General features: G+C 41.2%; 1 protein-coding gene across 6 annotated transcripts in view; it reads left to right on the top strand.

Annotated features, from left to right (window-relative positions):
- Window positions 1-15,883, top strand: part of chn2 (chimerin 2) — a 504,281-nt gene that overhangs the window by 468,834 nt on the left and 19,564 nt on the right. For all 6 annotated transcript variants that reach the window (XM_080206032.1, XM_080206021.1, XM_080206002.1 and 3 more), the window contains one exon: window positions 7,728-7,901. In XM_080206032.1, coding sequence (XP_080062158.1) covers window positions 7,728-7,901 — 174 coding nt within the window. The remainder of the gene's footprint in view (window positions 1-7,727; window positions 7,902-15,883) is intronic.

The following is a 15,883-nucleotide window of genomic DNA, read 5'->3' on the forward strand; positions in this document are numbered from 1 at the left end:
TTGTCTAAGAAGGGATGGAGCAAAATAGTTAGTGATTGGTGGGAGCAAAGAGAGATTGCAACAAAGATGTGCTGGTCACGAGACAAAGGAAGTGTGAATGGCAGTAGAAGGTATAGTGGCTTAAAAGATAAAATAGCAGAATGTGTTAATGGGAGACAAAGGTGAGTGCTCAGTGAAAGCAAAACTTAAGAACAAGTGACAGATGACCCACAAAGGGAGGAGGTTGCATTTGGATAAAAAAATGGTTTGAATGTAAAATCCTTTCAGTCAATATGTAGGAGAAAGGTCACAGTCTAAAGTTGTTAAACTCAGTGATGTGTTCTGAGAGCTGTAATATGTCTAATTGGAAGATGAGGTGCTGTCCCTCCAGTTTATGTTGGGCTTCACCAAACATTGCAGCAGGCCAAGGGCATGAGAACGAGATAGTGAGTTGAAATGACTAGTAACAGGAAAATTGCAAGTCATGCTTGCAGACTGAGTGAAGGTGTTTGGCAAAGTGATCATCCTATCTGTGTTTAGATTCCCCAGTGTAAAGAGGGCTGCATTGGGAACAGCAAATACAGTAGACCAAATTGTAGGAAGTGAAATGTTGCTTCATCTGATTGGCATGTTTGGAGCCTTGACAGATGAGTAGGGAGATGAAGGGACAGATATTGCACCCCTTGTCTAATTGCAAGGATAGATGCCCATGGGAATAGGATAAGAAGTTGGGGATGATGAAGGAATGGCCCAGAGTGTTGCAGAGGGAGTAGTCCCTGCAAAATGCTGACAGGGAGAGTGAGGGGAAGATGTGTTTCATGGCAGTATAATGCTGGAGTTGATGAAATGGCAGAGATGATCCTTTGAATGTGGAAACTATGGGATAGGAAGTGAGGACAAGGGGGACCTTATCAATGTCTGGGAGTGAGGGGAAGGGGTGAGGGTAGAGGTGTGGGAAATGGATGAAATCCGGTTGAATGCTCTGTTAACCACAGTAGGAGTGACACCTCTGTTAAGGAATAAAGCATATTAGTCCCACTTCAGACCTGTCCACCTATTGAGTCACTTCTCTCACTTTATCAACATTTTCATCACTGAATATTCCAGCATGATGAAGCTTAAATGCAGCCATTATTTGAGTGTGCGGCTCGGGCTTTGTTCAAATTCAAACCGGGTAGGTTGATTCTGATTGTATAGAGAGACCAATACCATGGCATCATAAAAAAATAAACACACAAGTCCTTGTCAGCCATGACCATTTACTGGGGAAGATTTGGAATAGGGACTTTACTGCCATCCATTACCATGCCCTTGGAGGTGTCTGTCACTGACAGCAACAGATGCAAGTCTGCAAACAATACAACTATAACAATATAATTATAGTTAAGAAACCCCACCAATGCCTCTACTTTCTCAGAAGACTAAGGAAATTTGGCACATTTGCTACGACTCTCACCAACTTTCACAGATGCACCATAGAAAGCATTCTTTCTGGTTGTATCACAGCTTGGTATGGCTCCTGCTGTGTCCAAGACCACAAGGTCATGAATGTAGCCCAATCCATCACACAATCCAGCCTCCATCCATTGACTGTCTACACTTCCCACTGCCTCGGCAAAACAGCCAGTATAATCCAGGATCCCACTCACCCCAGACATTCTCTCTTCCACCTTTTTCCTTCAGGAAAAAGATACAAAAGTCTGAGGTCACATACCAACCGACTCAAGAACAGCTTCTTCCCTGCTGCTGTCAGACTTTTAAATGGACTTACCTTACACTAAGTTGATCATTTTCTACACCCTAGCTATGACTGTAACACTACATTCTGCACTTTATCATTTCCTTCTCAATGAACAGTATGTTTTGTTTGTATAGTACATGTGACAATAATAAATCAAATCAAATCAATATATGGCAGTTCCAGACCTTGACATGTTCTTACTGTGAATGTGATCCACTAGTCATGGAACAATGCTAGCTGTTGGACGTTGCAACCTTGAGAGCAGAACTCAGCAGAATCTGTTTCTCCACAGAGTGGACCTGTCATTAATAGGTGCCCCTTTACTCATGACAAAAATCGAAGCATTAATTCCTCCCATCTGAGATGAAACCCCGCTCCCATATCAAATGCTTGAAATGTTTTACAAACTGCACAACAACCTTGACAGGTTCAACATGGTGCATCTGAGGTTTGCCAGAACATTAAGCACCTTCTACCTCCCCTTCCCATTAAGATCCCCCACATCTCCCACACAATCACAACCTTGCCATTATTCTCCCCCCGTAACCCTGGACCCTGTTGATATCTATGTTGATATATGTTGATTCTTCCTGTAACCCCCATAACTGCCAATGTACCCATGCCCCTCATTTGACTGACCCTCTTGTTTTTGAGCCAAACTAAATGCGGACTTTTTGGAAATCCCTCTGCCATGAGACCACTCACCAACCACCCATGACTCTACTCCTACCTTATCTGATCCAACAGCTCCCTGTAACTCTCACTGTGCCCAGTGCCTCTCAGTACCCTCTTTAAATATCTCTCTTAACACAAGCTGAAGTTTTGAGCATGCATGACGTGCAAAGACTTGCACAAGGGTTTTCTGACATTATCAGGAAGCTTGACCAGCCTTTTAAAGTTATGAGAACTTAATACAAAAGTTCATCCTGCCGTCAGAAAAATGATTTTTTGCCTTCCTCTAAATTACGTTTGCCACCCACCAAGCTTCCCAATCCAGGCAGGTCTAGAAGGTTCTGCTCAATGTTTCATGTTCCGATGAAAGATCAGTGACTTGAAATGATAACTGCGTTTTTTTTTTCTCCACAGGTGCTGTGTGACCTGCTGAGTATTTTCAGCATTTTCTGTTACAGTTTGACAAATTTTTAACACATTTTTCATTAGGACTTTAGAAATAGGAATTTGTAAAGTAAAATTGCTGACAGCAAGTGCATTTAGAGATTAGATTTTAAATATGTTATTGATGACGTACATGTCACATGCTCAGTTTGATTAGACTGGATACAAGTTATGCTTCCAGTAACTGTAATGGGTGTATGTTGCTGGATGTACTTAAGACATATGTGCCTTGCCTCAGCTCATCGCTGCTGAAACTGCTATGCCTTTATTACTTATAGATATGATTGTTCCAGTGTACACTTGACTGGAGTTCCAGTTTCCACACTTCATAAACCTCAGCTCATCCAAATCTTTGCTACTCATATCAAAACTTATACCAAGTCCCATTCACCTATTACCCTGTGTTTTCTGATCTGTGTTGGTTCTCAGTTTAGTAAGACTTGATTTTAAAACTCTAATCCTTTTTCAAATCTTTTCATGGCTTCACCACTCCCTATCTCTCTAAGCTCCTCCAGCCTCATTCATCCTGCTTCTAATCATTCTACAGTTGGCAGCTGTACCTTGAACTGCCAAAGCACTAGGCTTTTAAATTTCCTCCTTAACCCTTTCTATCACTCTTTCTGTCCTTCCTTCCTTTTAAGATATTCTTTAAAACATACTTCTTTGACTCAGTTTTTGTCATTCTAATATCTCCTGCAAGCATCAATGTCATGTTGTTAAAACCTCTGTGAAATGCCTTAGGATCTTTTATTGCGTTAGAAATGCTACACAAATCTCCCTCCCTAACAGCACTATGAATGTACCTACACCACACAGACTGCAGTAGTTCAAGAAGGCAGCTCATCATCACTTTCTTAAGAGCAATTAGGGATGGGCAATAAAAGCTGGCCTAGCCAGTGAAGTCCACTTCCCTTGAATGAAGTTAAAAAATACAAATTATTATTAAAACACAAGGAATGAGAAAAAGGAATCATTTGCTCTTGTTTCGTGGCTGAGGGCTCTTAGAGCTTAAAAATTGCCTCCAGGGCACTTGCACACACTTGAGGGCCAAATTAAGTTGTATCAGATGCCGTATTAGTACGGGTATTGGTGTTGCATAGAGATCTTCTGCTGGAGATATGGAGAGCAGGCAGATCATGATGTCAGACAGCATACATCAGCACTGCCATTTTCAAATTCAACACTCTAGCAAAGACTGTCTCTTAAATCTCACATAGCCGAGCATGTGTTTAGTAACAGGAATTATCCTCTCCCCCTCCCCACTCTCCCCTGCCGCGGCCTCCATCACAGCCTCCCTGACATGGATCATCAATCCAATTAAAGGGATCATCAATTCCATGCAACTTAGTTACTGGTTGCCAAAACAGAAAACACTGGAAAATCTCAGCAGGCCTGGCAGCATCTGTAAGGAGAGAAAAGAACTGATGTTTTGAGTCTAAACGACCCTTTGTCAAAGCTCTGGTTGATTTCTTCTGATTTTGTCTCAGTTGTAAAGTGTTTGGCACTTTCTGTAGTCATTTAATGTTGCAAATGTCTACAGAGTGTGGTGTGGCAGGTGCTCCGGAGTTCAAGGCTTCTACACAAATCAGTTGCTCCCAGACATGGATGCACTGGCAGGTGTTCTCCTTGGAATACAGCTTGACTGTGAGCATGAACTGGATAAGTGCTGAAAGAGGGAGGCAGAGCAATTTTTTGACTTGAACTTCTGAGCAAGGCAAGGACTGTGTTGCTACTGGCTGTGGCATGGACTCTTTTTTTAAACACATCTGATTCCTTCCAGGCTGCCCCTGGAGATATTTGCAACATATTTTTCTTCTACTGTTGTACAAGGGAGGTTCTCTAGTCAAAGAGTATGTGACTTCATTAGGATCACAGCCTCTACTGTACATGTTCACATTACTGCTGTGTCACCTGCAGGTAAGGCATCACAGCAAACCAAAGTTTGGCTATTAGCAAATAGATAGCCATGAAGGTCAAACTTGGACAGCTCTAGGGTTAGTGGGCTCAGCTGTTGTCCAAAGCAGGCAGCTTGACAGGCAACAGTGACGACACTGGTAGAATGAAATGAGTTAGGAGGACGTGTTATCTTCGAGATGCAACAGTGGATTCATGCTCCCCTCCTCATCGGGCAGCAGCTCAGCAATATTGAAGAACAAATTGCTTTTCTGATGATAGAACTTGCCAGTCCACTGTCACTAAGTAATTCCAGTCATGATGTGAGGAGGCTGAGTTTCTCCTTCAACACTTGGACACGGTGATTACTGCTTGTGCTGCACTGGAAACTGTGACAACAGCTATCAATATCGTGGATGGGCCCACAACTGTACAAACTGAATCGGTCACTATTTCCATATAGAAAGAATAAGCTCCAAGCTCAGCACAAAGCCTCTTGCCAAGTTACTGATGTACAGTATACTCATTGGCAACTGCCCTTAGGCCTTTTGTTGGGCTTCCAACTGCACCAAGAATCTTTGTGGTGGATACACATTGGCTGCCACATCAGTGTTGATTTGAGTTCTCTGTGGCATATTATGCCCACAAGTGCCAGGCAATGACCATTTCCAATAAGTGAGAATCCAACCATCTCTGCTTGATTTTCAACACCATTCACCAATACTATCCTGGGGGGTTACCATCAACTAGAAACATAACTTGACTAGCCATACAAATACTGTGATTAGTTTCTCAGAGGCTGGGAATTCTACAAAGATTAACTCACCCCTCAGTCACCAACTACTAGGCACGAGTCAGTGATAGATGGAATACTTTCCATTTGCCTCAATGAGTGCAGCTCTAACAATATTCAAAACTCTACAACTCTTATCCAGCAACCCACTTGATCGGCACTCCATCCAACAACATAAACATTCACTTCCTCCACCAATAGTGCAAAGTGGCAGCAATGTGTAATATATACACGATGCACTGTAGCAACTCACCAAGGTAACAGCAACTTTCAAATCCATAACCTCCACAACCTGACAGGACAAGGGCAGGTGCATGAGAACCCCACCACCCGAAAGTCTCTCTCCAGGCCACACACTATCCTGACTTGGAACTTTATCCAATTTCTTCACTGCCACTGGGTTAAAAAAAATGGACTCCCTCTTAACAGCAGATGGGTGCACCTACATCAGATGAAATACAGTGTTTCAAGAAAGCGACTCTTTTATTCATTCATGGGATGTGGGCATCACTGGGTGGGCCAATATTCATTGCCCATCCCTGAGGGCAATTAAGATTCAGTTAGATTGCTGTGGATCTCAAGTCACATGATCAGATAAGGACAACAGATTTCCTCCAATAAAGGAGGTTAGTGAACCATAACGACAATTGACAATGGTCAGTATACGAAAGACGTAGGTTGTATGCGTCATGGAGTGTTCTGGCTCCACATGATTATAAACCAGCCGAGGAAGAAAACTGCAAGACAGGGAGGTGGGACTTGCATAGGGATCCAGATTGCAGTTCTGGATTCACTCATTCAGTATTTGGACCTGGCTGTAGCACCCTTGCCAGGTTTGCTCTACTGCTTCTCTATGACCCGAAACTAAGAATTGTCAGTGTTTGTTGAAGCAGAAGAAAAGAACATCAATAACCTCCCTCCCCAGTATTATATTGATATTTGAGTGACTATTCTGTAATCAACAGGTGCCAATTTGGATGCAGTAGAAATTTAGCCTACTGGTAATTGCCAACACATAAGCTAGAATTTTGTATTGTTGTTGACATTAACTAATTTTGTATCTTCCTCAAATTTTGTAGGTGAATATATGTTGTCTATACAGTTGTACAACCCATAGTTGTAAAATGTGTTTAATATAATTATTGATTTGGATTCCTATTCACTTTCTCTGTATTGAAGTTTCACCCCAAGCATCACTATTTTTGTAAAATTTCATTGTCAGAGGAAGTGAATATACTTACCAGGATTGTATAATTAATCATTTTGTGCATTGCTTTTCAGTATTTTCATTGAATTTTGTTTATGTTTCTCATGAGGAGTACTCTGTCAAATAACTCATAGAACTGCTTTCCCTGCCAAGTGAAACTAATCTGTAATGAATTTTTTTATTGTATAATCCAGTGAAACTTGAAGATTGAGGATTGCCCACAGTTATTTTTGACATACTAACCACACATCATTGGTTGAAAACAAAACATGTGAATGTCAGAATTCTCTCTTTCTACTCCCCTTTGTTAATTTTGGAATACTTCAGCTTTTTGCCACTGACTCATGAAAAAGGCATTAAGAACACAAGTGAGACTTTTGCGCTTGTCAAAAACCACATTTTTCTAATATAGAAATAACACAATAAATCTAATGTACAAGGCGTGACTCAGCAGTTCACTTCTCAGTTTAAAATGTTTTGTTTAAATTGTACAGGATTACAGTTCACACTTGTATTACTGCTGACAGGTTCATACTTGAACAAATGCCAATATTACTGTAAAAAAAATTACTTGTGTTGATAGCTTTTAACTCTAATACTGCAAAAAAATTCTTGAAACAATTTTAAATAAAAGTGAAAAGAATTTAAATGTTTCTTGCCCTTTCCCTCCTCTTTCCTATTCCCCTTTTCATTTTTAATAAAATTAACTCTTAAAGTTTTCTGAGCTAACTGTTCTAATGCTTATAAATAGAAAAGCTTTCCTTACTACTTCTCCTTTCAACCATACACCTTTTCTTTAAGAATTGGATGCAACTTGCAGAATTGATCTGCCTTAAGCAGGCCAGTACTAAAAGTATAACTTGTCAGCACAAAATCTGTTATTATACTTGAAATTCTTAGCAAAAGTATACATTTTCTGATTTACTTAGAGTAACTGTGTTTCTGAGTCACATAACAAAAGCCTTGTTTAATTCCACTTCTGTTGCTTTTTGTTCCAGATTGTGGACTGAATGTACATAAGCAGTGTTCAAAATTTGTACCCAATGACTGTCAGCCTGACCTCAAGAGAATCAAGAAAGTGTATAGTTGTGACTTGACAACTCTGGTAAAAGCACATAATACGCAGAGACCCATGGTCGTGGATATGTGTATTCGAGAGATTGAAGCACGAGGTTTGAACAAACTCTTCATAATGCTGTAAAATATCATTTTGGTTGTATGTTTGTTTAGTTGTATTGTGCCCAGAGGTAGTTGGAGTATTTCAGTCATTTCTGTCTTGCATTACCAGACTGAGACTCTGATTTCAGCAAGTACTGACTACACAGGTGCTCTTTTGTCTTGTATTACTATTTCATAATGTCACATCACAACGAAATTGCCTTTAATGACATCCACAAAGAAGAGTGACTCAATAGAAAAACAATTAATAAAGTAATCCTGTGACATCCATAGATTTTGCACCTTTATTTGTTGGAGCGTTTATTGCAACTGTTGTAGAATCATAGAATGACATAACACAAAAAGAGGCCATTTGGCCCATCTGGCCTCTGCTAGCACATTGAAAGAGCTGTCTAATTGCTCTGAATACCCTGCTCTTGTTCCAAGCAGAGCTTTTTTTTCCCCTTTCAAATGATTATCAATTCCCTTCAAAAGTTATTATTGAATCTGCTTCCGACAGCCTGTCAGGCAGTGCATTCCAAATCATTACAACTAGTTGTGTTTTTTTCTCTCATTTTGCTTCTGGTTCTTTTGCCAATTATCTTAAATCTATGTTCGCTGGTTACCAACCTATTTATCATTGGGGAAAGCTTCTCCTTATTTTTATCAAATTCCTTTAAAATTTTGATGATCTGTGTTAACTCTTCTCTTAATCTTTTCTGTTCCACAGAGAATAAGCTCATTTTCTCTGGTATCACCACATAACTGAAGTCTTTCATCTCTGGTACCATTGCAGTAAACCTCTTCTGCACTTTTGCCAATGAGTTAACTTGTTTCCTAAAGTGTTGTGCACAGAACTGGCCATGCTAGTTCAGCAGGGACCTAACTAGTGTTTCATAAAAGGTTTAGCATAATTTCCCTGCATTTGTATTTTGTAGTCCTTCTTGTAATGTCATGGGACCCCTTGAGCGTTTTTTAACAGCCTTATCAATTGCCTTACCACCTTCATGGAACTTTGTGTTTGATATTTGGATCCTGCCAGGACAGGAATGGAGGTAGGCAGGCTCCAAAATTCTCTGCAGCGTTGTGCTTCCCAGTGCAACTCAACATATAACATTGTGCCCGTTTAATGGATGAATTGCCCTTTATAATCTCCATATCAAGTGGCTGACTTACTCATTATCTGCGATCATGGCTATTTCCATAGCTTCTTCCCCAATGGTATAATGATCTGATGGTTGTGCAGCTCTCCATCTATTTGGGTTTTCTCTCAAACATCATAATCCCATTCATCCTGAAGGAACAAGAGTATGATAAGGCACTACTGTCCTTATCTGTGGTCAATACCAACTGCTGCAAATTTACTGAAAGGTACTTCACTAGCAGTTGTAAGTCCTCACTAGCAGTTAGCAGCCATTCAGAGTGGGTATGTGGCCTGTGTACATACCCACTCCCCCATATTCAGAAGCAGCATTTGGCCTCCAGCTGGTGTCTTTGGAGGAAACTGAATATCCAGAGAGTTGGGGTAGTACTCACATTACCAGTGCACATCAGATAAGTGAATCTATTCCTGCAGTGGATCTAGGTTCTTTTCATGGCTCTTCTGTTGCTGACAGTAGCAGCGATGTTGATTCACACACTTGCATTGTCTGAGTGAGTGGCCTCCTCCTGCCACCCTCCAGGAAGTAGACCGCACTCCTCCCTCATGGCCGACCCCATCATCTGAGGTCTACATCTGAAAAATTCAGTCCCTTTTCAGAACTAGGGAACTATCCCTAGTTCCAGGCCTCTGGTTTTGTTGGAACACTATACAACACAGGAATGGCTGGCATGGGAATTTAAATTGGACCTGTAATTGAGTTGACATTCATGCCCTCCATGGCCTTTAATTGGCTGCCAAATGTGTCTCCACATGAAACTTAAAACTCATTTTTGTTTTCCCCTCCAGAGGAGGCTTCAGGGCCTGGAAACATGTTCCCAATGTTGGTTTCTCATTCCTACCATAAAAATGCAGCTCCTGTGAATTAAACCACCTCCCTTCCCCCCATCCATCTCTCTGTTCCCGTTGACTCTTCTAAACTGCACCATTTGGTTAGATTGCCTTCCCTCATTCTCAGCAAAACGAACTACTGCACACTTGTCTACATTTAATCTCGACCATTTTACAGTCTGTCTATGACATTTTGAAATCTGTTACCATCCTCCCCACATAATCTGAAAACTATATACCGCAAGTCCAAGTCATTAATAGATTATAGTTTCAAAGAACCACTGTATTTTTAATCCCATGGATTTTAGTTTTGCTAACAAGTCTATTATTTGGTGCTTTATCAAATGTCTTTTGAAAGTTTGTGATGACAACATCAACTACATTATGGTCTGTTACTTCATCAAAGTCAATCAAGTTAATCAGACATGATTTGTCATTAACCAATCCATGCAAGCTTTCATTTATTAATAAAAACTATCATATTAGCAATTAATTTAACTATGGGTTGGTGCCTCTATGAGTTGGTTCCCTCTCCTGACATTAGGTTGATTGGCTTTTAAATGCTCGTTTATCCATTTCCCCTTTTTTGAATATGGCTGTGAGATTTGCAGTTGTCTTGCACCACTTCCACAAGGAACATTGGAAGATTGTGGCTAGGGCCTCTGCACATTCCATCCTCCCCACAGCAACCCAGGATATATCTCATCTGGATTCTTTCAGCATTGGCAACTATACATTGCATCTCCTTTGCCTATTTTTATTCAATCCAGCTGCCTATTACTTTCTCCATTATTGTGACATTTGCAGGAACCTCTGCTTTAGTGATGAGAGATGCTAAGAATTAATTCAGTGCATCAGCCACGTCCCCTGCTTCCAGAAAAAATCCCATTTTATTCCCTAACCAGCACCACTTTTCACTTTTAATATTTATGTAGTGATTAAAGACTTTTACGTTCCCTTCAATTAGCCATTAAAATATTCTTACGGACTCTCTTTGGCCCTCTTATTTTCTTTCTCAATTCTCCTCTGTAATCAGCTTGCTTCTCGACTGAACTATGGAATCCAACATTTATGATAAGCATTTTTTTTTCATTTTAGTCTCTTTATTTTTACCCATCCAGGGAGTTCTAACTTTGGATGCCCTTCCTTTCTCCCTTGTGAGAATGTGTCAGCCTGTTTTGAAGGCATCCCATTTTCTGTTGACTGTTTTGCCATCTGATCCTTGATCCCAATCCAGCTAGGCTAGATCTCTTTTCAGCTCACTAAGAACAGCACTCCACAAGGTGAACATCTTCACACTTGATATTGTGATCAATAAAGAGCTTCCTAAAGGAGGAGAGAGAGAAAAAGAAGTGGAAAACTTTATGGAGGTAATTCCAGTGCTTCGGATCTTGGCAGCTGTAGGCATGGTCGGCATTGGTGAAGCGTTTTAAATCAAGAATGCTCAAGAGGCCAGAATTAGAAGACCACAGATATCTTATAAGGCTGCAGAGCTTGAGCAGATGATAGAAATAAGTTGGGGCAAGGCATTCTTTGAAAACAAGAATGAGAATTTTAAAACTGAGGCATTGCTGAACCAGGAGCCAATGCAGGTCAGCAAACACAGGGAATGAACAGAAATTGGTGCAAGTTAGAATATGGGCAGCACATGTTTTGGATGACCTGAAGTTTACAGAGGGCAGAATGTGAGAGGTCAGCCAAGAACAGTCAAGTCTAGAGAAGGTAAGAGTTTGAGCGAAGTAAGAAGTCTCACAACACCAGGTTAAAGTCCAACAGGTTTATTTGTAGCAAACGCCACTAGCTTTTGGAACTGGCTGTTTCTTCATCAGACGGGTGGGAATTCCACCTGACGGGGGAACAGCCAGTTCCGAAATCTAGTGGCATTTGTTACAAACAAACCTGTTGGAGTTTGACCTAGTGTTGTGAGACTTGTTACTGTGTTTACCCCAGTCCAATGCCAGCATCTCCACAGCATGAAAATTTGAGCAGCAGTTCATTGGAGGCAAAGGTATTGTTGAGCAGTGTTACTGAGGTGGAAATAGATGATGCAAATGTATAACTGGAAATTTATTTTGGGATTAAATATGATACCAAAGTTGCAGATAGTCTGTTCCTATTTCAGGAAGTTGCTTGGAGAGTGATGGCATCAGTACGAAGGAAAAGTCATTTATGGCATGAGAAGTTGTATAATTTGCCTATAATTCACAGCCTTTTTGTTTGTAAACCTGCAGAAATGATGTTGCAAACATCTCTAATATCTTTCTGGGGATGTTATACTGCATTGCTTTTAGTTTGCAATTATTCTGAAACATGAAAAAGGCACAATCATAAACATTTATCACAAATAAGGGATTATAAGAACATAAGAACATAAGAAATAGGAGCAGGAGTAGGCCATCTAGCCCTTCGAGCCTGCCCCGCCATTCAATAAGATCATGGCTGATCTGTTGTGGCTCAGTTCCACTTTCCCGCCCTCTCCCCATAACCCTAAATCCCCTCTCTTATCAAGAACCCATCAACCCGCTTCTTAAAAATATTTAGCGAGGCAGCCTCCACCACTTCAACGGGCAGAGAATTCCAGAGATTCACCACCCTTTGAGTGAAGAAGTTCCTCCTCAACTCCGTTCCAAACCGCCTCCCCTTTATCTTGAGGCTGTGCCCCCTAGTCCTACTGTCTTTTTTGAGCGGGAAGAGTCTCTCCACCTCTATCCTATCCATCCCATTCATCATCTTATACGTCTCAATGAGATCTCCCCTCATTCTTCTAAACTCTAACGAGTACAAGCTTTTTTGTTATTTTGTTATTGTACTACTATCATTTTGCAACACCAAAGATTACTATATAAATGCAACTTGATGTTCTTGGGAAGAGAGGATAGCTACGAAGGGCTCTATAGATGCTAATAATTGAGACTGCTTCAGTGTTATATCTTGAACAGAGATAAAATGTTGCATTACGTTGGATAAGATAAATGAAAGCCAATGTGTGAATTTTCCGAAACAAAACAATGAATGATTAAAAACCATTATGCATTATGGGCTGCCTGTTGTTGTGTATGGCTCATATCTTCCTGAGACCAGACACGTGACCCTGCTGAAGTTCTGATGCATTATCCTTGGTGGGAGCTCCCCAGGAAGTTTGAACTTCAGAAGGAAGAATCCCCTGCTCTCTACAACCCTTTGTGAATGTCTCCCATTCTGAGCAAGAGTCAGAGACTTTGGACAATTTCCCAAATCTTACCTGAGCAGTTACCCAGAAAATATTACACAGAAAAATCCTAGTCTGACTCCTGGGTAATTTCAGAACCGATTTCACCTCCCCCGCCCCCAATCACATGCAAACCCTCTGTCTCTCATCTCGAATCCTTGAATACACCCTTAAAATTCCCATATGAAGTCCGGATTACCCCTGGCCTGACTCAGCTACCCCTCCTGACTATGCTAACACCTGCTATTTCCCCACCTGACCAGACTTCATCAAATGATTACCACACAGACCAGACCACTCCAGCCCCCACCACTGAATACCTGTCACCCTGCCAGCTAGGTCATGGCTGATCTGGTTCTAGTCTCAACTCCACTTTCCCTCTTACTCCTTGGTTTCTCCTCCCTCTTCGCAATCTATCCAAAGTATGTATGACTCTGCCTTGAATAAGTTATTTGACCAAGTCCTGCTGCTTTCTGGAGAAGAGAATTCCACATACGAATGACCCTTTGAGAGAAAAAAAATTCTCCTCATCCCCATGTTAAACCTTTTATTCTTAAATTGTTTCCTCTGGTTGTAACGCTTCCCACAAGTGGAAACATTCTCCCCACATCTCTCTATAAAATCTCAAGATCTTGCGTATTTCAGTAAGATCACCTCACCTTCTTTTAAACTCTAGTGAGTATAGGTGCAACCTGTTCAAGATAAGCCCCTCATCCTGGAATGAATCAAGTGAACCTTCTCTGAACTGCTATTGCTGCAGTTAAATGTGTTTTTAAAAAGGAGACAAAAACTGTTCAGAGCATTTCAGATGTTGTCTCACCAAGGCCCTGTACAGCTGCAGTAAAACTTCCCTACTTTTATATTCCGTTTTCCTTGCCATAAATGCTAACATTTTATTTGCTTCCTATTCACTTACTAAACCTGCATACTAACTTTTTATGATTCATGTAGCAGGACAGCCACATTTCTCTGTATCACAGAATCCAATTAAATACTGTATTTCCTGTCAAAGTGGCCAAGTTCACATTTTACCACATTACACCCATCCGCCAAATTTTTGCCCACTCACTTAAACTATCTATTTCCTATTGGCGTAATTGGCAAATTTTATCTATCATACATATCCAAATCATTGATATAAATTGTAAATTGTGGAGGCCCACGCATTGATCCTTGCAGCATTCCATTTGTTACAACCTGCCAACCTGAAGAAGACCTATTAATCCGGACTCCATCTCCTGTTAACTAACCAATACTTTATCCATACTAATGTGTACCATGTAAACATATCTTGTGTAGTAATCTATGGTGTGGCACCTTATCAAATGCCTTCTGGAAATCCAAGTACAGCACATTAACAGATTGCTCTTTATCCACCTCGCTTGTTACTTCTCAAAAATTCATAGTAAGTTAGTTAAACCCTTTCACAAAGCCATGCCAGACTCTGCATGATCAAATTATGATCCTCTAAGTATCCTGCCATAGCTTCCTTAATAATGGATTCAAACAATTTCCCTATGACAGATGTTAGGCCAACTAGCCCATAGCTTCCTGCTTTCTGTCTCATTTTTTGAATTGGGACCCTTTTAAGGAGATTCAAGATCGCTCCAAGAAAAATAGGGTAGTAATAGTAGGGGACTTTAACTTTCCCAACATTGACTGGGACATAGTATTAGGAGCTTGGCTGGAGAGAAATTTGTGTGTATATTCAGGAGGAATTTCTCATTCAATATGTGGATGGTCTCACTAAAGAGGGAGCATATTTACATATTTGTGACTCAATTTCCCATTGACTACTTAGGGGCCTGTAGTACAATCCTATCAAAGTGATCCCCCCCTTCTTATTCAGCAGTTCTATTCATACAGATTCAGTGGGCGAAGCCTTAGATATATCCCCTCTCAGTACTATGTAATGTTCTCCCTAATCAAAAACGCAACTCCCTCTCCTCTCTTTTCCCTGTTCTATCTTAAGAACATAAGAACATAAGAAATAGGAGCAGGAGTAGGCCATCTGGCCCTTCGAGCCTGCCCCGCCATTCAATAAGATCATGGCTGATCTGTCGTGGCTCAGTTCCACTTTCCCGCCCTCTCCCCATAACCCTTAATCCCCTCTCTTATCAAAAACCCATCAACCCGCTTCTTAAAAATATTTAGCGAGGCAGCCTCCACCACTTCAACGGGCAGAGAATTCCAGAGATTCACCACCCTTTGAGTGAAGAAGTTCCTCCTCAACTCCGTTCTGAACTGCCCCCCCTTTATCTTGAGGCTGTGCCCCCTAGTCCTACTGTCTTTTTTGAGCGGGAAGAGTCTTTCCACCTCTATCCTATCCATCCCATTCATCATCTTATACGTCTCAATGAGATCTCCCCTCATTCTTCTAAACTCTAACGAGTACAAGCCTAGTTTATTCAGCCTCTCCTCATAGCTCAACCCCCTCAACTCCGGTATCAGCCTAGTAAACCTCCTCTGCACTCCCTCCAAGGCCAAAATATCCTTGCGCAGGTGCGGCGCCCAAAACTGCACACAGTACTCCAGCTGCGGCCTCACCAATGCCCTATACAGCTGCAGCAAGACCTCCCTACTTTTATATTCAATCCCCCTCGCTATGAAGGCCAGCATCCCATTCGCCTTCCTGACCACCTGCTGCACCTGCAGGCTGGGTTTTTGCGACTCATGCACAAGGACCCCGAGGTCCCTCTGCACCGTCGCCTGCTGCAGTTTTTCGCCACGTAAGTAATAGTCCTTCCTACCATTCTTCCTACCAAAGTGGACCACCTCACACTTGCCAACATTAAATT

Source organism: Carcharhinus amblyrhynchos, chromosome 2 (assembly GCF_965287045.1).
Source record: "Carcharhinus amblyrhynchos chromosome 2, sCarAmb.v2.hapA, whole genome shotgun sequence".
In the NCBI taxonomy this organism is placed as follows: Eukaryota; Metazoa; Chordata; class Chondrichthyes; order Carcharhiniformes; family Carcharhinidae; genus Carcharhinus; species Carcharhinus amblyrhynchos.